Source organism: Staurois parvus, unplaced genomic scaffold (genome assembly GCF_062004578.1).
Source record: "Staurois parvus isolate SC_StPar_1 unplaced genomic scaffold, SC_StPar_1.0 ptg000475l, whole genome shotgun sequence".
Lineage (NCBI taxonomy): Eukaryota > Metazoa > Chordata > Amphibia > Anura > Ranidae > Staurois > Staurois parvus.
This window is the reverse complement of record NW_028318271.1, coordinates 2,275,474-2,299,029: the sequence shown is the minus strand read 5'-3', so window position 1 is coordinate 2,299,029 and position 23,556 is coordinate 2,275,474. Positions and strand designations below refer to the sequence as shown.

The 23,556-nt window shown below is 41.8% G+C and overlaps 1 protein-coding gene across 1 annotated transcript in view; it reads left to right on the top strand.

Annotated features, from left to right (window-relative positions):
* DNAJC21 (DnaJ heat shock protein family (Hsp40) member C21) overlaps positions 1-10,927 on the top strand; it is a 37,291-nt gene extending 26,364 nt beyond the window's left edge. Inside the window, exons 10-12 of the mRNA XM_089689436.1 lie at positions 2,838-3,022; positions 3,125-3,206; positions 6,556-10,927. Coding sequence (XP_089545562.1) covers positions 2,838-3,022; positions 3,125-3,206; positions 6,556-6,717 — 429 coding nt within the window. The 3' untranslated portion in view covers positions 6,718-10,927. The remainder of the gene's footprint in view (positions 1-2,837; positions 3,023-3,124; positions 3,207-6,555) is intronic.
* Positions 10,928-23,556: the final 12,629 nt, after the last annotated feature.

Genomic DNA, 23,556 nt, shown 5'->3' with positions numbered 1-23,556 from the left:
TAAAACAGCAGACAATGTAGGAAAAACTTTATCTTGGAGATCTCTGGTCGGTGGGTGGGGCAAAGCCATGCTCTGTGTGTCTTGTGGACATAGTAAGCAGTTTGCTATGGGGGCATTCGACACGCGAGGGGCGTGGTGGAGCCAGAAGTGCTGGTGGGCGACCCAAGAAGAGGAGAATCAGGGCTGCTCTGTGCAAAACCATTTTTAACCATTTTAAAATTGGTTTACTTTATCATTGAACAATAACATTTTATTATAGCACGCATTTCTATCTATTATACTAACAACAAGCTTCGTAAACTCTTTTATATATAATGTCCATGTTGGGAACTTAATATTAAACCGTGCGTACCCCCTATAAATTAATTTCTTTAATTTGCTTCCTTCTGGTTTGTTGCCCGCTTGCCTACTTGGGGAAATTTTACATTTTTTTTTAACTTTATTGCTGTTGCAAGGGGGCGAATACGTGCACGTGGAAGTAAGACAGTGGCACTGTTGCAGTTTGCCAACTTCCTAAAATTCTGTTTTATTGAGGAACTAACAGTATCATTTATAGGGCTTATGATGCAGGCAAAGCATATACATTGATTGGGTGAAAAGTCCACTGGGTTTCTGCGTGTTCTTCCATCCGTGTTGATATCTTCCAATCATTGTCCCCAAAAAGACTCATTCCCTTTTTATGGGGGTTGTTTACATTAAAAGATACTTTTCTCCTAATGAGTCACCTAGGGTGAGACTCCGGATGAAGGCGCCATCTTAATTATCATCATTGTTCTGTCAACCTATATCTGATTGTTTACTTAAGAGAGTAAGGAATTTTAAAGAGCAAGAAACAGAAAGTAGCAAGACTATAAAATTGTCATTTTACTGATCATCTAATAGAACGTGGACTGTCTATCACAATCCACTACAGACCTCCTTGTGATAGCTTTGGACAGGTATCAGGTACTCTTTATTGAGACATTAAGGGTTTAATAGACCCCTGATGTCTCCCATGCCCTTCAAAGTAACTAACCAAGCATTGATCGTGCTTGGTTAGATGGTACAGCCAGGGAATGACCGCTCTGAAGCTGGAAGTGACAAAATTATTGCTGCTCCTGGGATCATTTGTCCGGAGATGGGAGAACGGATGTTCCTCCATCTCCTCTGTGGGCAGCTGTCCTGACCACTTACTGTGATCCTGGGCTCCCTGGAGGTACTAGAGAGCTTGGGAACCACCAAGAGCTGTGGTGGGAGGGGGGTGACCTTCATAGCACTATGAAACCATGATCCTGGCATTAACCACTTCTGGTGAAGACGTTTATATACATACATTAGAGAAGTGGTTAAACATACCTCTGAAAACATTTGTTATGTCTGTTCAATGATTGCAGAAAAAAAAATCTGTTTTACTCCTGTCTACTCTGGAGTGTTATCAGCCCTGCCCAGTTCTTATGTGCGAACTACAGAACATCTTCCCTCTATGGACACATTTCCTATCCAAGCTGGACAAGGCTCTTTCTCCATAGATACAATGCGCTGAGTATTGTCATCCTATGATGGGAAGTATTTTCCTGTCAGAATCACCAATTTAAAAATAAAGGAAAGAAAGCCTGACAAAAGAAATTAAGGATCAGTAAGCTGTAATATATTACAATTTTGTTTTTGGGTTTATATACACTTTAGTTTAACCGCTTGTTTACCGGGCACTTATACCCCCTTCCTGCCCAGGCCAATTTCCAGCTCTCAGTGCTGTCACACTTTGAATGACAATTGCGCGGTCATACAACACTGTACCCATTTTTTTAATCATTTTTTTGTGACAGAGCTTTATTTTGGTGGTATTTAATCACCTCTGGGTTTTTTATTTTTTCTTAAACCAAAAACCACTGAAAATTTAAAAAATTAAAAAAAAAAAAAAAGTTTTCTTAGTTTTTGTTGTAAAATTTTGTAAATAAGTGATTTTTCTCCTTCAGTGATGTGCGCTAATGAAGCTGCACTGATGGACACTGATAGGTGGCACTGATGGGCACTGATGAGGAGGCACTGGTAGGTGGCACTGATGGACATTGACAGGCATCACTGATGGGCACTGAAAAGCAGCACTGATATATGGCACTGTTAGGCGGCACTGACTGGCACTGTTAGGCGGCACTGACTGGCACTGTTGGGCGGCACTGACTGGCACTGCTAGGTGGCACTGATTGGCAGCACTGACGGGTGACACTGAAAGGCAGCTCAGATGGGCACTGATATGTGGCATTGATGTGGCACTGATGGGCACTGGCACATGGCACTGTTCAGCACTGACAGCTGGTACTGATGGACACTGACAGGTGGCACTTCTGGGGCCACACTGATCATCAGGGCACACTGATCATCAGTGCCCTGATGATCAGTGTACATGTCCCCTCCGCGGAATGCCGATTATCGGCTCTCCTCTCGAGCTGTCAGCAGACAGTTCGTAAGGAGAGAAATGCCGATAACCGGCATTTCCCTGTTTACATGTGATCAGCTGTGATTGGACACAGCTGATCACATGACCGTGACCTTTCCGTAGATCAGTGATCCGCTGTGTCCGAGGGACACAGCGCATCGCCAATCACCGCGCTGCGCGCTCCCTGAGCCGCGCATGCGTGGTGAGAATGGGAGGACGTCATATGACGTCCTCCCAGAACGAGAGAACCACCTTGCGCCCATAATTGGACTATATGGCAGGCGGGAGGTGGTTAAAGTTACTTAACTATATTCCAATGTGACCAAAGAGAAGGTATTATCTGTAAGATGAGAAGATTGGATACCAATCTACTCGTGTTGAACAGTCTGCTCTCAATGGATTGTTTCTTTTTTTGACACAGGTGTCAGAAGATGGCATGCTGATAAAAAATGATGAAGAAAACAGTCCAAAAAATGAAACCATACAACCTAAAGGGGATGACACTATCTTGAACACTGTCCCGAACAATGACGCAGAGCCTCAAGACAACCTAATCCAAGATACAGAAACCGTGGAGGCTCCTGAATCAACGAGCGAAGGAAAACCGTAAGTTGCCCCAATGAGTACTCCTACAATTCGGCCATAGAATGAGCTCAGGTCTGTTTTCTGTGTATTGCAGAGCTCAGGTCTATTTTCTGTGTATTGCAGAGCACCAAAACTCAAAGGAAAGAAAGCGAAGGAAATGAAGAAAGCTGCCAAAATGGCAGCCGCACAGGAAAATGAAGAACAGGTAATTATTTGAAATAGTTATTGCAGAAAAGGCAGGCACACAGCAGTATAATCCATGCTTTGCACTCTGTTTTGCAGAATAAAGTGTTAAATTTAATACCAATGTAAATTTCTACTGTAAAACATTTGAATGTACCCACTGCATGTTGCTAATTTCACCTTGCCAGGCCAAACTGATATGATAACTCTGGTGCACTGGTCATATGATGGCATTAACTGATTTCTACCATAGCACTGGGCTGTGTATCTTTAGTATCCCATCTTTCTTCAATCACTTCCTACTTCCTGAGTGCTCACTAGTATGGTCTTCTTGCTGTAGTGACTAGTTTTAAGATTAGTCACTACAGCCATAAGACCATACTAGCACAATTTTAGATTTTTTCAGGTATTTACCAAAACATATTTAAGCTATAAAATCAAGATTAATATAGTGAAAAAAAATTTAATTTTACATAATAGTCCCATCAATCAATAGATAGTCCAATCTTAGTGATAAGGTGATCATAAATCATCAATTTGTGACTTTCCGTGAATCCTCCAACCAATAAAGATGTAAGCTCACCTCCTTCTATGCCTAAAACTAGGCTATACACGCTTGTGGTTCACCAAACCTGGAACCTGCCAGAATAATTGCAGTATGGAATGGATGTAAGGTCCTTATGGATTAATACGGCTATCCCCTTATGAGCTGTATATCCCAGCAGGGATTAATCCCTCCTTCAGCTGTTATACATCACTTGCTGTTACTCCTCTTTATTCGTTCCTGGTAATCCCATCCAAATGGAAGGTGCAAAAGGAATGCAAGGCCGGATAAATCTTGTATAATGCAAATACGCTCCTTTCAATAATTAAATGTCTCATGTGTCAGTACACAAAATCTTCTAAGTGTGGCTCCTCCTTGCTCCAGTGCTGTTCCTGATCCCTTTCACGTGTGTTTGTCTGTGCTCACCTATGCGGGGATATACAGCTCATAAGGGGATAGCCGTATTAATCCATAAGGAAGGACCTTACATCCATTCCATACTGCAATTATTCTGGCAGGTTCCAGGTTTGGTGAACCACAAGCGTGTATAGCCTAGTTTTAGGCATAGAAGGAGGTGAGTGTACATCTTTATTGGTTGGAGGATTCACTGAAAGTCACAAATTGATGATTTATGATCACCTTATCACTAATATTGGACTATCTATTGATTGATATGACTATTATGTAAAATTCTAATTTTTTTCACTATATTAATTTTTTTTTCACAAATATTAATCTTGATTTTATATTACTGCCACTTTATGAAAATGTTTTTATTTATAATTATGATATTATGGTGTGTGGTATCACAGAAAGTGTTTTATTTATATATATATATATATATATATATATATATATATATATATATATATATAGTATTGTGGTAATAAGGAGCGCTACATTTATAGGTATAATAATTAATTTACACAGTTGAAGTTGTGTGTCTAATGTTGGCGATCCATTGAAGCACTTTATTATTTTTGGCTCGCAAGTCACATACATATACACATTATATTCAAGCTATAGTTATATAATGGATATGGGCTGAAAGTGCACACGCTCAGGTTTAATTTGAGGGTATGTACATCAAAATTGGAGGAAGGGTTTAGGAATTACAGGTCTTAAGAGTAGCCATCCCCCTTTTTTCAAGGGACCAAAAGTAATTACACAATTGAATCAAAAGCTGTTTCATGGCCAAGTGTGGGCTACTCCTTCATTATTTCTTCATCGGTTAAGCAGGTAAGAGGTCTGGAGTTGATTCTAAGTGTGGTATTTGCATTTGGAATCTATTGCTGTGAGCCTACATCATGCGTTCAAAGGAGCTGTCCATGTAAGTGAAACAGGCCGTTGTAAGGCTTCAAAAACAAAACAAATCCATCAGAGAGATAGCAGCAACATTAGGAGTGGCCAAATCAACAGTTTGGTACATTCTGAGGAAAGAAGAACGCATTGGTGAGCTCAGCAACATAAATAGGTATGGACGTCCATGGAAGACAACAGTGGTGGATGATCGCAGGATCCTCTCTATGGTAAAGAAAAACCCATTCACAACATCCAGACAAGTGAAGGACACTCTCCAGGAGGTGGGCGTATCATTGTCAAAGTCTACAATCAAGAGAAGACTTCACAAGAACAAATACAGAGGGTTCACCACAAGGTGCAAACCATTCATAAGCCTGAAGATTAGAAAAGCCAGATTAGACTTTGCCAAAAAACATCTAAAAAAGCCAGACCAGTTCTGGAAAAGCATTCTTTCGACGGATGAAACTAAGATTAATATGTACCAGAATGACGGGAAGAAAAAAGTGTGGAGAAGGCTTGGATCAGCTTATGATCCAAAGCACACAACGTCATCTGTAAAACATGGTGGAGGCAGTGTGATGGCATGGGCATGCATGGCTTCCAGTGGCACTGGGTCATTGGTGATTATTGATGATGTGATAGAAGACAGAAGAAGCCGGATGAATTCTGCAGTGTTTAGAGATATACTGTCAGCCCAGATTCAGCCAAATGCAGCAAAGCTGATTGGACGGCGCTTCACAGTACAGATGGACAATGATCCACACACTGCAAAAGCAACCCAGGAGCTTTTGAAGGAAAAGAAGTGGAATATTCTGCAATGGCTGAGTCAATCACCTGATCTCAACCCAACTGAGCATGCATTTCACTTGCTGAAGGCAAAAGTGCCTTGCTGCTAGAAATTCAACATCCCTGCTTCTGTAGATTATTACCAAATGGTAGCAAGATTATCACTCCTTTATTGTTATACATATTTCTATCCTAAAAATGAATATATATATATATATATATATATATATATATATATATATATATATAATTTTTTTTATTTTTTTTTCCCGTATTTGAGCATTTTCATGGTAAACGAAGATTTGTTTATGTTGCCATTTTTCCTGGCAGGTTGTTTTCATGTTTTCGAGCATGCGTGGTCTTGGCCCTCGATTTTTAATGGATGAATACCGACCTGATTACATAAAAGTTGTTTGTCTTGTTCTCTTAAGAAGTTTTGTGCTTGTCCCTTTTGGATATTCTTGCATGAACTGTTGTGCTTGGTTCTCGAAAGCTGTGTACTAACGAACTGATTACTGGCCGATCTCTGAAATGTTTTTTTTTTTTCTGGCTGACTTTCTCATCATCTGTCCTAGGCATAAGAGATAAAAAATGAATACTTCTATTGATGAGAAAACTAGGCTTATAATTCACAGCACCGCTAAGACCAGCCACAAAAGAATGATGTACACTTTGGCCAACTTGAATGTTCATTTGTGTTATATATTGGATAACTTTTTTTTTTCCTTTAATTTTACAGGCTTCTGCCCCCATGCGATGCAATACCTGCTCTTCTGAGTTTTCAACGCGGAATAAACTGTTTAGTCACCTGAAGTCCACAGGACATGCACTGGCCACTGGTAACTCACTAGCAAATGCATCAGCCTCCAAGTCCAAAAAAGACAAACGGAAAAACAAATGACCTCTTGTGATGGGACTGAGCTGGACTTGCTGATCACTACAGACCGGCAGCCTGTGTAATAGGAGCAAACCGCCAACAGGTTCTCCCATTGTCTACAGTCTGGGTTTCTGCTGGAGATGCATAAGCTGTCCTCTATGACTGATGACCATCCACTGAGGACAATGCCTGCGAAGCCATTAGAAGCAGTCAGTTTGGGCTACAGCTGTCCGTGACCCTCCAGCTTAACTCTTGTCAGCTTCTGCTTAAACAAAACAACGCTGTAATTGTTTGTCCCATATTGATCCTTCTACGTGTGCAAATATGTTCTGGTCACAGGGACAGACTTTTTCCATGTTGTATGTTACAACCATGCTTCCTCTGCAGTATTGGCAATGTTTGTTCTCTGTTAAATGCACCTTTAGCACAGCAATATGTATTTCACACCCCATCTTGCTACAGAGCAAATTTTGAAATGGAACCGCATCCCAGACATTTGCAAGAAGCTGAGTTTATTTACTAGGCATCTGCAATCTATCGGTTACCTATGGGTCTCATTGCTGAGAGAATGTTGTTCTATGTACTTAAAGCAGAGCTCCACCCAAAAAGGGAAGTTCTGCTTTAAGCCTTTGTTCTACGCTCTCTGTTAAGGATTGACACCTTTTTGAGGAACGTGAACTCAATTTTGACAGGTACCCTAGGCGATCGGAAGCAGCAGTTTTCCTCCTACCCTCCCTTCCTGTAGTCTTCTGGGACACGTGACAGGTCCCAGAAGACTAGAGGGCCATTCACAAAGCACAGAGCTTCTCAGGCATGCGCAGTGGGCACACCGCTGTGAAGCCGCAAACTGTCACAGCTGAGTGCCCACACTGAAGACGTCGGCACCAGGGAGAGAAGATGGCCGGCGAAACCAGCTGTGGTGAGGACACCCCTGGACCGAGGGACAGGTAAGTGGCTGTATTTTAAAAGTCAGCAGCTACAGTTTTTGTAGCTGCTGACTTTTTTTTTTTTACGCAGGTAGAACTCTGCTTTAAAGGCTAAATTCACCTTTCATTACATGTTCCACCGGTATCCAGGGTGTAATATGTTACTAAAGAAGCAACCCAACCCCACCCACCTGACCGCATCATTCATTCACAGAGTTATGCGAATGGGAGAATTACAACTACTGGCAGCCATTGCGACTGGCAGCTTGTAGTTCTCAATGAACTACACGGGTGCTGATGTGCACTCTGTGAATTCAGCCTTTCATTTGATAAATAGAAATGCTCACAGGCAATCATCTCTACTATCGATTGGTATCCACCCAGAATGGTTTCTGGTAATGTGATCATCAGATGCCAGCCTGCAAGAGGCCACTAGCTTGAAGAAGGCTTACAGTCCTGTTTAATATGGTAATTAGATACAATTACAGTATTAAAAAAGTTGAGAAATCTATTTTTATTTAACTGTTTACCCATTTGTCAGGTAGTTGTTAAAACCGGATACCAGATAAGCCTTATAAATGTAAAAATAAAATAAATATTTTTGATAGGCAAATTAGTCATAGGCTTGCTGATGCTCCTAAATTTGGTCTGGGGCTTTAGTGACCTTTGTTCATGATAGAGTAAGGCTTCTTGGCTTGGCCTAGCTGGCACATTGTCCTCCCCTGGCATTCCCATTGGTTTCTGCATAGATATGTTTTGGGCCTTTTCTTCCTGCTCAGTACTTGTGCCTGGAAATCTTTTTCTTTTCTCTGTGGTCAGATGTGTATCAGGTTTCAGAGAACCTGGCAGAGCAAAAAAAAAACTGCTGTACTGTCTCTGAGTACTTTAGACAGTGTAAACTTTGCTTTCTGAAAATCCCTATTGTGTGGTTCCAGTTAGGATTTTACTTTGTAATAGGGTGGGTGAGTCTGGGGAGCTGTGATCAAGGTGGATTTGCCCTTTAAATCCCACAGTACAATTCTATACCTTTCTAAGGTACAGAAAGAAACACATTTGTGACAGTGGTCTTGTTTACAAAAGGAAGAAACAGAACAGTAGGGAGAAAAGTTAGATTGTATTTTATAGGCAAGTGGGGAAATCTTTCCAAGATCGTAAAGCATGGCAGTAGAAAAAACTATGACATCACTGAACAATTATTGTGCATTTACCTTAGGCCATACCTAGTCAATGTCCCACTATCCAAAAAAAAAAGCAAGGTTATTGGCCACTGTGGTGAATAGTGGGATATGTGCGTTTTGGGGAATAGTTCCAAAATGCTTCCACATCTTCCTGGGCATAGAGAAGAGGGTTTTTTCGTTTATACATTTAATAGTGGCTCTTCTTGTTTTAACCTGTTGCTGCCTGCATGACCGCTTTAAAAGGTGGGCGTTAACGCCCACACTCTGCACATAATTATTATTGGGCTACTGCTATTGCTGTGCCGATAGCACGGCCCCAGAAAAGAGACAGCTCTCAGTCTCCATTAGTGATCTGTAGCCAGCAGGACTGGCTCCCTATCAGGGATTAAACCTTAGAAAAAACTGACAGGTTCAGTTACGCAAGGGCCTTGAATATAGTACGGGCCTATTGCCTGCAGTGCTGAAATATACAATTTAAAAGATATTTTTGGTTTAAATTAATCATTTTTTTTGTTTTACATAGAACACAGAGGAGATTAAAGTGGAATTTAACCCAAAAGGGGAAGATCCGCTTGTTTGTATCTTAACTCCCCTCCCTCCACTGCCATATTTGGCCCTTTTGGACAGGGAGAAGCAGATACCTGATTTTGACAGGTATCTGCTCCCACTTGTGCTCAGGTGCGTCTCCGTAATCTGACCCCTTCTTAATTATTCATCTGTTTTGAGTGCAAATCTGTCACCTTTTGCCACCCAGGATTAATGTGCAGGGGTTGCAAATACAATGAGAAACAGGCATATAGACTGCTAACAGGCAGCCTGATTTGCTTTTACATTTGTTTCTAATTTGCTTGAATGTTCCTCTAAAATCTCCTAGTTTGCTTTCTTTGGAAAGCAGCTGATTAATTGACTTGAAATCCATGTCCCCTGCCAGCATGCTGCAGAGAGGGACCCTTTTTCTCTGTACAAGCAGTGATCACTCTACAGAGGTTTGATATGCACCCTGCTAAGTTTGACTTCGAGCTGTACAATCCGCAGGGATCAAAAAAACCAAGAAAAATTACCAGCTCACTTACCAGCTAGCCTGTAACAGAACTGATTTGTCTAACAGTTCACATTAAAAACAAGGGGTTTAGTTGCACACATTTGCAAAAGCCCCATTTGCCACATCAGGACACCCCAGTGTACGGCAGTCAATTTGTGTGGGCATGCACAGCATACTGCCATTGTGCACTTGCTGGGTGTCCCGTGTGTCCCTATACCTTTGGGAGGGGTGGCCTCCAGGCCAACCTGCGCTTTATCAACTGCTCCAATTTGAGAGAGACTCAAAATGTAAAGTTAGGGCTGCAATACACTGACGTGTCTTGATGGGGTCACTGCTACTTACACATGTGTGCAACTAAACCCCTTGTTTTTAAAAGGAACAGTAAGGGTCAATTTGGTTTTGTTGCAGGCTGGCTGGGCAGTGAGCTGGGAATTTTTGTTTGCTTTTGATGTGCTAGCCTTCCATGTGTTCATTGCTGCAAAAGCCAGTTATAGGTTGGGGCAGTTGCTATTTGTATGTTCAGCAGGAAACATGAGCTCTGACTCAGCAGGGGGGTGTTGGACCTCCACAGAATGACCTGCTAATAGAGGCCTTTCACTCAGGGTGGGGCTGCTTTGTAAAAAAAAAATTAAATAAACCTGTCAGACTTTGCACACCTTTTGTTTAATGCACCTAAAGTTCTATTGGACTGTAATGGTCTACATTTTTGCATACGAATAATGTGTCATCCTTAAACAAGAGGGTGGTGAAAGCAAGATTTATTTACTTTTTTGTTTTCTTGTTGGAAGTTTTACTCTCTATTCCTGTTCTGGTGAAAGTTCTATTATAGGGGGCTTCAATGAAGGGGCTGTTAAAGCACAGATGTATGAATGTGACTTTTTTTTTTTTTGCTGGAGCTCACAAAAATCTTTGAAACCAACAGCCTCTACCCAAAACTGAAATGCTGAATTTATGGGGACTGTTCCTTTTCCTCCACCTACTCAAGGTCCAGGTGTCTGGTTTCTTCACATTATGTTTGTTGTCTGCTTTTAACATAATTTATTTGTAACTTGCAGCATTACAGAGCAATAAAATGGTCTTAAGTGTAACTGACACACTGAGGTTTGTGCAAAAGTTGGAGGAGTATCGTACAGTGCAGCCAGCAAATGGATTTACAGTTCTTAAATAGGCGTCCATATTTCTAAAGCCTAGTACACATTATTTGAAAATCATCAAACAATTATTTGCTTTTTCCTTTGTCCTTCTACCATGTTGAAAATGAGAATACCTAAAATAGTATGAAAATTCTCGAACAAGAGGACAACTTCTCATGTATCTATGGACTATGTATATGTCTATGGTTGTAACCTGTTTCCGATCGTGCGCAGACTTAATCAGTCACTTTTTATTGGGTGAATTCTCTACTAATTAAACAAAAATCAGACATTCTGATAACTAACGAGAACATTTTTCCAACATGCCCCTTTGGACAGTTCATTTGCACTCTCGAAAAGAGTGTGCACGTGTCCGAAGAAAGATTTGCTAGAAAGGGTGTATAGCACTGTGCGGAAAGTTCAGACAGGATTTTTAGTGTTAATATTAAACCCAGAGGAGAGAAATCTCCATATATAAGGTTTACAATCTAGTACCATACAGCACTGAAGAAGTGGAGATTAGGGTGATCAGCTAAGGACAAATGAGAGGAGACATGAAAAGGGAGTAGCAGTGAACTAGAGGAAGCTAAACTCAAGATATTTTGGAAGATTATAGTGTATCTTAGAGCATTCTCTGATACCTAGTAGGGAATGAAGGAAGTTTGGGCTTGTGGGTCCACCAACCTAGTAGATGGAGGACACGAAGAGACAGCAACGAGAAGAAAACAGCAAATGGAGGTAGTATGAGTCAAGGAGCAGAATGAGTCAAAGATGAAGGTTAGTAGGTGTGGGGAAATGAGTAGAAAGAAAGAAAGAGGGGAAGGGCCTTCCTAGTGCCTACAACAGTCAGCTGATAAACCTTGCGGCAAGAGGACGTACCCAACAGGGCCTTCCTAGTGCCCACAACAGTCAGCTGATAAACCTTGCGGCAAGAGGACGTACCTAACAGGGCCTTCCTGCCATCTTCAGAAGCAGAAGTCCACCAATAAATCCATATTGTCTTGCTTGTCCTGAGCTGAAACAGTTTAGCTCCTCCATCTTCCTAATTCCTTCCACTTTGTTTAGCCACAGCAATGTGGAGGAAGGTGACTGATTCTTCAACTTCAGGTACATGCAAGCTTTAGGTACACTTTTAGATTTCTATGTCACTTCCTGTCTGTTAAAACCATTGTCACCTGGACAGTGGGAGATATGTCTAGCAAGCCCTAGATAGCATCAAAAACCCAGCAGAGGTTCTAATCCCTCCCCATTCTATCACGTTTTGCCTGGACTTACGTTGGCCATATATTAGTCAAATTTTGTTTGAAAATTTTCATTTTAAGTGGGGTCAAATCAATGTCCTTCTTTAAATGCAGTTACAAGAAGATTTGAAGGAACAAGATGGATTCATTTTTTTTCCTCCAAGAAAACACATTTCTAAGGCCTTTCAGGGCTCTCTTAGACTAGTGGCTGGTGGGGGGTGAAGTGCAGTAAAAACAGGTGACTGAGCCATGGTATTACTGCCTCCCCGAATGCTAACAATACAGCCAGACAGGGACATGCAACAGTCATGACATTTTTAACCTTTTATACATTGGGGTAGCACTGATCCTAAAAGGGTAAAGTATTGTAACCCCCTCAATGGGTGTGTGTTTTCTATATAATAGGCTAAGATCCCTGAAACACCAAAAAAACCTTTCCCGTACTACAGGACACCTTCCTCCTTCCTAGAACTGAGGAAATGAATGAAATGATCCTTGGGAGTCCTATCGTCCTACAGAGTGCCCTCCCTTGTAAAATATAGGTCAGGTGGGTATGACGGAAAACATAGGTAACAAGGATCTCCTCAGCAAAATCCACAAAGTGAGTGGATGAAATTAAATAGAATAAAATAAAATTAAGTCCTTCTAGTCTAAAGATGTGAAGTGGTAATTATATTTGAATGAGGTGTTATAGTGCACCTCCCCCAGAATGTGAAATACCTTGCAAAATGCAATATATATTTATGATGGAACTAATGATACACCTCCCCCATTTTGGGATATTGGATGTAAATACAGATATTAATACACAATGTTCAGTATACAATAAAAATATTATTAAACAACTAAATAGTCCGTGCATAAATCAATTTCAAAGCCATGTACAAATATAGTCCATAAAATACATTTCATATGCTTCAGTGCGCTGTGAGTGATAAACAGGACTGGTGCTTCCACACGTGCTCCCCCTTTTCCACTGCACTCACCATAAAGTTAGACCCGTTTCCAGTGGGTCCAACACACCAAAGTGGAGTAACTCCCCACTCTGCTACATAGGCGTTGGATAACCCCTCCAATATAAGAGTCACTGATCTTCCATGTGCCAGACCATAAAGGTGTATGTCAGAACTTTGTGTTGGTACCGGACTGTAGGGACTATGCCAAAGAGGAGAGCTTCTATAGTGTAAAACCTTTTTATTTAAAAAAAGAAAAGTGCCAAAAGTACACTTACAGTAAAGCAAATAAGAAAGCACCTTTAAAATATGAACATCATGCATTCCACAGCTGAAAACTGGAACCGAAAATGACAAGCTAGCACCGCCCAACACATTTTGTCATCGTGACATCATCAGGAGCGGTGCCATCTTGCCCAAGGGAGGAGGGTTGGTTATCCGCTTTTACCAGCAAGCCCAGGAAATGATCTGACAGTTTGCGCTGCTGGCCATAGAGGTGATCACTTTGTTCCTTGGACTGTCTTGCTCAATGCAGGCCCAATGCAAGCACAACTCAATGATAAGCAGATATCTGTTGTTTCCAGTAGGTCCAGTTTACAACGAATGCGCTGTTCTAGAAGCATGGAACCTGTTGTAATTACATGTAGTGCAAAGTGCTGTAAAGCACTACAATGTGTCGTAGGGTGCTGCAATATGTGCTCAGAAAATAAAATAATATACTTTGGCTTCTGCTGTCAAAAGCCACACACATGAACGCAACAAATTAAAAAAAAAAAATGCATGACAAACATGTCAGCAGTGTTAAAAAAAACTAAACAAACAGGAGTTCCGTTACATGAACAGATGCTGAACTAATTAGTCGCCCGATAAGGCAAATTGGCTACAGAGAAGATGTAGGAATAGAGATTTCCTGTGTCCTGAAGTATACGGAATGAAATTGTGATTCCCACTGCTCACTTTATACGAACGCCCCCTGGGCTGACCAGCAGGTAAATGGAGTGGAGTTTCCCCAGGGAGCCCTTCTGAGGTTAGGGCAGCAACCCACCACACATACTGTCAGATCTGAGGTCATACATATGCAGATTTTATTAGATGATCAAACAAGGGGTTATTCTGAGTTGCACCCTGTCCTACCCCTCCATATCACTCTCTCCTATGTGGAAAGGTAGGACAAGGGTTTCTACTTATAGGCACTGTTGGCCTTAAAACTCCCTTTGATGAATGGTAATGGATTCTCACTGTCCCTCTGATGGACCCAAATTCCCCTGTACTTTTTCTTGCATAAATTCCCCTTTTTGAATTTCCTATAATTCTCTGCATAGACCTAAAGTATATAAACATCAAAGTCAATGAAGACATAGCAAGTGTGTAGGCAGGCGAAGGTAGTCTTCCCACTGGTAGGTGACCTTGTGCTATCACTACGTGGGAAGTAGAATCTCCATAAGGGAATTTATCCCTTAGGGATTCCATCAGTTGCCTTGGGAAGTAAGGTTGTCCGATCAGACACAGAACTCAAGAGACATCGGTGGCCATTTTGTTGGGAAACCTATTAAATAAGGGATCCCACGTCAATTGGGCACACATTGAGTGGCAAGCTAGGTCCAGTAACTTGCTTGTGAGGGACTGTGCTTAAGGTAGAGAAAGGTTTTTGTTGAGCAGCGATAGCTCAGGGAAGACTCCCACAATGCTTTATACACCCCAGTGTTTGGTACAGGAGCATGGAGCTGGTTTAGACTACAGGAAATACACATTTGGCATTGCAATGGGACATCATCCCCAGTAACTGAAGTCATCCTCTGGTAACACATCTTGTCAGACATAGGGCACACCTTATCACCGCATTGTAACAGTGTTACAATGTTGTTACCATAAATCTACTCAAAGACAATCCAAAGTATACCAGTGCTCATAAAATGTGTGTAAGGTTCCTCCTATAGTAGAGTACCTGTCTCAGGCTCCGCCTTCAGGTGACATTACACTGTCTTGAAGCAATCCTGTCATGACAGAAGCATGCAGGCTAACCTTGCTGACCTTGTTCTACAAGTACTAGCTGCTTGATTGGCTCACTGACCTTAACACTGGGTTCACTATCATTTGAACCACAGCCCTGGAATATACAGTATAGACTCCTGTGGCCCTTAATAGCAGTGATCTTTTTTTTTTATAATTTAAACATTTATTACATTTTTCATGTTAATACAAAATCCCATAAAGGGGGAAAAATTCTCATACACATAGACATTTATAACATTTCTCCCTTTCCCTTACTAAAATCTCTTTTCTTTCTCATCCCACTACCCCCCCTTTCCACCCCTCCTCCCCCCTCCTCCCCCTCTGCAGACTCTAGCTCATTCTACTCTCTTGAGGCTTATTAATTTTTTACTAACATCCAAGTTCATATTTTCCTATATTTTTCTTTCAATCCTGCTCTTTCCCACTTTTCCCATCTCCTAGAATAAACTCTCATCCTATCTTCCTGCATATGGTATGCTCTTTCCATTCTACCTATCTGGTTCACTCTGTTAATCCAGTCATCCTCTCTCGGTACCTCAGATTTCCGCCAAAACTTGGGTATCAACCCCTTCGCCGCATTCAATAAGTACCATATACCTGAATCTTTATATTTATTTACAGATGTCTCCACATTGTGTAGGAGGCACATCATTGGGTCTAACCCTATGTCGATTTCAGTTATATCTTCAATCAATTTGACTATTATCTTCCAAAAAGCCTGGATTTTCGGACATTCCCACCACATGTGGAACACCGTGCCTATCTCTCCACATCCTCTCCAGCACAAATTTGAATTTTCACCACTCATCTTGTGCTCTACACTCGGTGTAATGTGCCAACGTGTCACACACTTATAATTAACCTCAACCTCTCTCATACTAACATTATCGTGTATCAATCTAAACATCTTTCTCTGTCTATCTTCATCGATCCCCACTCCCATATCTCTTTCCCATTTTGTTATAAAGATTAACTTTGTGTTTGTGTCTAATTCTGTGAGTATTCTATACACTTTTGAAACACCGTGCTTTCCATCCCTTCGTGTCTCTAACAACCTTTCAAACATATTCCATTCCTCTTTTAATCTCAGGGGTTTCGGTAGATTTCCAATAAAACATTTCAATTGGTGATGTTTCCACTCATCTATTCTAAAAAAAATATCTCCCTTCTTCTCTATTAAATCTTTTAGTGATCTCAATTCCCCCTCCACCAAAACATCTCTCAGTTGAGTATCCTCCTTTCTAAACCATCTCCCTGATATCTTCATCTTTCCCGGGGGAAAGTACTCATTGTTTGTGAGAGGCATTAATATAGAATTAAAATCCCATTTCATGCTTTTGTGTAAATTATCCCATACCCTAAAGACATTTAAAGTGTAGATACTTGTGCTTTCTTTAATTCCCCTGAACTGTGGTGGAACCCATATCATCTGACTCAATCTAATGCCACTGAGATCATTTTCAATTGTTACCCAGCTTTTCCCCTTATGGTTAAATGTCCAGTCATATATTCTTGCTAAAACCACTGCTTTATAATATCTCTTGACATCTGGTAGACCCAATCCCCCTTTCTCTTTAGTCCTACTCAATGTTTCATATGCTATTCTAGGTTTTTTATTCTTCCATATGTATCTTGTTAATATTTTTTTCATTGTCTTAAAGAAGGCTTCTGGAATTTTAATTGGTACCATTTGAAATCTATACAGTATTTTAGGCAGGATTACCATTTTAACTAGGTTTATACGTCCTATCCAGGATGGGTTTCCTCCTTCTAGTCTTTTTAAATCTTCTCTAATCTCATTTATCAAAGAGATATAGTTTAATCCATACAAATGCTTAGGTGAAGCAGTGATTTTTATTCCTAGGTATTTTATCTCTTTTTCTCTCCATATAAAAGGGAATTCTTTTTGTAGTTTTTCTTTTTCATTCTTCGATATATTAATATTCAAGATCTCTGTTTTCGATGGATTAATTTTTAGATTTGATAGTTCACCGTACTCCTTCAGAATCTTCATTATATTTGGGAGAGTTATTCAGGGATTCCCCACATAGAACAGTAAGTCGTCCGCAAAGGCCGCAACTCTATGTTCTATGGATTCTATCTGAATTCCCTTTACCGATCCACTATTTCTTATTATTGACAGCAGAGGTTCGAGTGACAATACATATAGCAGAGGGGACAGTGGACAGCCCTGTCTAGTACCGTTAGACATTCCAATGGGTTCTGATCTCTCCCCATTTACCGTGATGATTGCAGTGGGCTCCCTATATAATTTACTTATCCATTCTCGCATTCTATCACCTATTCCCAGCACTTTTAAGTTGTCCATCATAAAACCCCAGTCCACTCTATCAAATGCCTTCTCTGCATCAATTGACAAGAGCACCACCGGGGCCTTCCCTTTTCTACTTTTCTGAATAAGCATCAGGGTTCTCAGGCCGTTATCTCTACCTTCTCTCCCCGGTACAAAGCCCACCTGGTCTCCATGGATCCATTCAGGCATAAGATCTCTCAACCTGTTTGCTAACACCTTTGCGTACAGTTTAGTGTCTGTGTTCAATAATGAGATAGGTCTATAGCTGGAGCACTGAGACGGATCTTTTCCCTCCTTGTGGATAAGTACTACATGGGCCTGTAGGGATTCTCTCCTCACTTCCATCCCTCCTCCCAGGGCATTCATATATTTCTCCAACTTGGGTAACAGTACTTCACTAAATTTCTTATAGTATTTAACTGTATAGCCATCCGGACCTGGGCTTTTCCCCCCCACTGTGCCTTTTAATGCTATTTTAATTTCTTCCTGGGAAATTTCTGCATCTAGGGTGTTCAACTGTGCTTCACTTAATTTTGGTAATCCCGCATTATTTAAGTATGTCATCTTTTTTTCATTAATTCCCTCCTGAGCTTCTTTTAGAGGGCCTTGGGGACTAATATTATATAACTGTTTATAATACTCCGTAAACACTTTAATAATCTCTTTATTTGACTGGACCAACTCCCCCTTTGAATTTTTTATCTTTTCTATATAGTTCCTATTTTTCTTTTTATTCAGGGCTCTCATTAGGTATCTTCCTGGTCTATCTCCCCATCTATATCTCTCATTCAAAACCTTGTTGTATACTCTTCTCTTCTCCTCATCCATCAACCTCTCTAGTTCATCTTTTTTATCCAATAACTTCTGTCTCGTATCTTTTGTTATTTTCTTCTTATGGATCTGCTCCAGGTCCAATATTTCTTTTAAAAGCCCACTAACCCTCTCTCTTCTTTCCTTTTTCTTCCTTGCTCCTGCCGCTATCAAGATTCCTCTTATAAATACCTTGTGGCTTTCCCAGACTGTAGCTATCGATACCTCCTCTGTTTCGTTCTCCTTAAAGTATACCTTTATCTCTTTCTCGATTTTCTGAACTAAATCCTCATCCAGAAGAAGAGCCTCATTTAACCTCCACCCTAATCCTCCAGTCCACCTTCTTCCCCATCCCATTTTCATTACGACCGGAGCATGATCCGAGAACGTCCTTGTCTCTATGTCAATTTTAACCAGATGGTCTATAAGTTGATGCTCTATTAAGATGTAATCTAATCTCGAGTATATCTCATGTGCATTAGAGAAGAAGGTATAGTCTCTGTCTTTCATATGCTTTATTCTCCAGGTGTCTACTAGTTGATATTCATGCATCACTTTTTTCAAAGATCTCAGAGACCTGCTCCCCTCTCTTTGCACAGAAGAGGTATTATCCTTTTGTGGGTCCATACAGAAATTTAGGTCTCCAGCTACTATCAAGCACCCTTTTTTAAATTCCATTAATTTTTTCAACAAACCTTTCATATACATCTCCGGGTTTTTATTAGGGCAGTATATGTTGGCTAAAGTACACTCAATCCCCTGAAGTTTACCTTTTAAAAATAAGAACCTCCCCTCCGGGTCAGTTCTTCTATCTTCCAACTCAAATCTCATATTCTTTGCCAAACCTATTGCAACCCCTTTTGCCCTTTTAATTGGGGAATCTGCATAGTACCATATTGGGTAGTATTTAGATTTCAACCTCACGTTTGCCTCTATCTCAAAATGCGTCTCCTGTAAAAATACCACTGACGTATCTCTATGATGTAGCTCATTAAATAACCTAAATCTCTTCCCTGGACAACTCAGTCCGTTCACATTATAGGTTATAAACTGTATTTCTTCCATCATTTCCAATTAACTCCATCTCTCTTCCATATTGCCTCTTTCTCTTTATCCCATCTGTCATGCAGAGTATTAACCCAATACCTCCTCCCCTCCCTCCCTCCCCCCCCACTCCTATCCCCTCCTCCCCGTTCCTCCCTCCCACCCCTACCTCCCCCCCCACCCCCCCTCTCCCTCCCCTCCTGCCATCTCCTCCCCCCCTTCCCCCCCACCTCCCCACCCCCCCCAGGCCTCCTATGCCTTTGGATCATATTCCACTTTTGATCCCTCTATAGGGGTTCGACTCTACCCATGACCGCTTACCGTCCCCCCCTCCTCCCCGATATCCCCTTATCTATTGTTTCTCTATTTCCTCTTTTAACCAGCTGCCACTTTCCTGTCCCACAAATATCCAACTCTCCCTCCTCCCCTTCCCAGCCAGATATCACTTGTCTCTGCAGTCCAAATTTGTCACAAAATTCTTCCATATCCTCCGGGAATCTTAAAATAGCTGTTATTCCATCCCTCCACCCAATTAAGCTTAAGTCACGGCCCCATCTGTATTTCACTCCTTGTTTTTTCATCGTTTCCAATAGGGGTTTCAGTGCTCTCTTCCTTCTCAGAGTTTCTGCTGTCAAATCTGCAAAAATTTGGATATTTTTCCCACCATATGTAATGTTTGATCTTCCTTTGATCTTTTTCCATATCTTTTCTCTATCTCCATAGTTGTGAAATTTAACAATTATGTCTCTTGGTTTTTCTATCTCATTTCCTTGTTGGTACTTCCCAATCCTGTATACTTCATCCAGTTTAAACATCTCCTCATCCGATTTATCCATTATAAAGTTCAAGATTTTACCAGATAGCTCTTTTAGATCTTCTCCCTGTGTCAATTCCGGTACTCCTCTAACTCTGATATTGTTTCTCCTTTCTCTATTCTCTTGTTCTTCCATCCTATAAAGCATTCTCTTATGTTCCTTTCTATCTTCAATTATCCTTTTCTCTAACTTTGGGATGATCTGAGCTTGGGCTTGTACCTTCTCCTCCATTTCCTCCACCCTAGTTAGTAATTGTCCCAGATCTTCCCGAATCATCCCCATCTCTTGCTTTATTGAATTTTCCAAACCTTTAAACATCTCCGCCATTTCTTTTTTATTAGGTAGTTGCATATCTCTTTCCAGCTCTCTTGGTTCCGTACCTTCCATATGACTGTTGTAAACTGGGCCTAGGGAAAGTCTTGGGCTGTTATCCAGACTTATTTCCAATTCACTTTTTTCACTAATTCCCTGGTTTCTTTCTGGGGTAACATTTCCTTGTGACACGTACTTCTTAATCGTACCCGTTTGGGTGTTCTTAGACCCACTCCCTTTGATATTTTTACCTTTCATGCTGTAATTTGGGAAATTTTTTTTTTTTTTTTTTTTTTTTTTTTTTTTTTTAACTCTTATTTCCTGAAACTCCTGATCTTTTCCTCCTCCACTCTTCAGACCTGTCCCAGGAATCCCCTATTTCTTTTATTTTCTGGTTGAGTATTTAGTCACAGTTCTTTTTCCAGGCACCTCACAATCTAGTGCAGGAATTCAGAATATATAAAAGTCTAATATACAAAACCAATGTATATGCAGTGTAAAAGAGAACCTGCAGGATAAACCCACGGTCCTCACTCACCCACCGCGTTGGAACTTCACTTCTGAAACAGTCCTCCTCTGTGTTTAGATCCGCTTGTCTCCTCTTGAAGGGATTCCTAGGGGTCTCTCGTAGTTCATGCAGCTTATCCTCCCTTCACATTACAGGCCCCTTTCGATTAGAGTTTAGTATGCTCATAAATAGTTAAATAGAGAAAGGAGTAGAGTGGGGGTTCAGATGTTTAGCTGTTTTATGAGAATGAAGATGATATTATATGCTTATGGAACTGTAGAATTATAGCTGATATGGAGATGATGGGATTAGTGTGGGATTAGGGTGGAGTTAGGTTGGATATAGGAGGCAAGGAGATGGAATATTTATATGGGTATTTGTCTATTGAGGGACAGTATATCTGTTACCCTCAGCTAGTTTACCCACTTGCTGAGATGCCGGACATTCCCTCTCTTTCTCGGGGCTCCCAGGGCTCCTCATGTGTCGGAGTCAGTATCGGAGTCAGTGTCAGCGACTCTCCAATGTCCCAGCTGACCCACTGACGTCTCCCTGGCAACCCTGGTCCTCCTCCGAAGCTGCCGCCGCAAGACGCCAGACGAAACCACGAGGCGTCTCTCCTCCGGCTCTCCCCCAGCTCCGGGCCGGCCGGTCGTCTCCTAGGCAACCCCACTCCTCCTCAGCCGCCGCTGCAGAAGTGCAGGAGGAAAACCCCGAGGTGTCTGTCACGCAGCACCCTCCCAATACTCCGCCGGCTCCGACCGTCCCCGGGACTCCGCCGGCTCTCTCCGACTCTCTCCTGCAGGTGAGTCACTGCCTTCAGTGCAGCTGACCGCTCTAACGAGGCTTCATAGGAAGGTAAGCGGGGGGGAAGGCTCACGGAGAGTGCTAAGCTACACTCTCTCCTGTGCCGCCATGTTCAGGCTCCTCCCCTGACTTAATAGCAGTGATCTTTTGCAGTCTCACATAACATTTCCACAATCTCTGTCTGTTGTAGCCGGTTTCCATTGTACAACCAAATTTACAGAATACGTAATGCCCTCCAGATTAATTAGGAATTTTTTTAGATAGAAGCAAACTGGGGATGAGTCAGCCTGGGGAGTGAGGTAGTGAGGTTACCTCAGGACAGGCTGGGAGGCTCTATCAGGTCAGAGCTCCTGGAGCCTTCCCACTTCTTCAGAAACCTGAGAGCTTTCTGGAGGAGGGGTGGAGGAGGCCTAGATCTGCATGTTTGATGGACCTTGGCCTATCACCTGCCAGGAGGCTGGATATGGTGACCAGGGCAACCATCAAATGTGGCAGAGCCAGGGGGGAAGGTGAGCAGTGTCGGTTGGACGATGGATTGAGGAAGACTGCAGTCTGTAGCCTGGGTGGGGGCATACCAACAGGCTGGTTGCTGGAGGAGAGGGTCTCTACTGCCTCAACCTGTCCTGAGGAGGACAGCTGGTGTAGCAGGGAAGGAGCCAGTCCATCGAAAGGCCTGAAGGCAGCCATCAGCCCACTAAGCTGACAGGAGAGGACTGTATGAGTACACTTACACCCCCTGGCCCAGATAAAGGGAGAGGGCAGTCAGGTGTAAGACCCAACTAGATTCTCATTAGGAATTGTATCAGATTTACAGCTCTTGAGCCCCCTTGCCCAGGGATACCCTCAAGGCAGCTAGGCGAAATGGGGGAATCATCCAGGGTCTGAGGAGGTACACCGAAGGGGCTCTAATGCTCCTTAGACAGAGAGAGACTGTTGCTAAATCCTCACTTTTTGTACATAGTTGCTAAGGAGTTGTCCTCCCAGTTTAACCCCTTAATAAAATCGCAAAACCAAGCTCAATAACTGTTCTTTGACTCCAGTGTGCAACGCATGGAAAATGAATGTTGCCTGGCCATGCGTAGCTGAGCAGGACCCAAAACTCAGCGACTCCTAAGGGGGTAGTGCTACACATGTCTGCAGACTGACCATCTTTAATATGTCTGCAGTCTCTGACATTCTTGTGTAGCATTACATACAGTCATGGCCGAAATTGTTGGCACCCTTGATATTTTTCCTGAAAATCAAGTATTTCACACAAAAAAGGTATTGCATTAACACATGTTTTGCTATACACATGTTTATTCCCTTTGTATGTATTGGAACAAATATAAAACAGAGGCAGAAAAGCAAATATGACATAATGTCACACAAAACCCCAAAAATGGGCTGGACAAAAGTATTGGCACCCTTAACTTAATATTTGGTTGCACACCCTTTGGAAAACATAACTGAAATCAGTCGCTTCCTATAACCATCAATAAGCTTCTGACACCTCTCACCCGGAATTTTGGACCACTCTTCCTTTGCAAACAGCTCCAGGTCTCTCTTATTGGAAGGACACCTTTTCCCAACAGCAATTTTAAGATCTCTCCACAGGTGTTCAATGGGATTTAGATCTGGGCTCATTGCTGGCCACTTCAGAACTCTCCAGCGCTTCTTTGCCATCCATTTCTGAGTGCTTTTTGACGTATGTTTGGGGTCATTGTCCTGCTGGAAGACCCAGGATCTTGGACGCAAACCCAGCTTTCTGACACTGGGCCCTACAGTGCG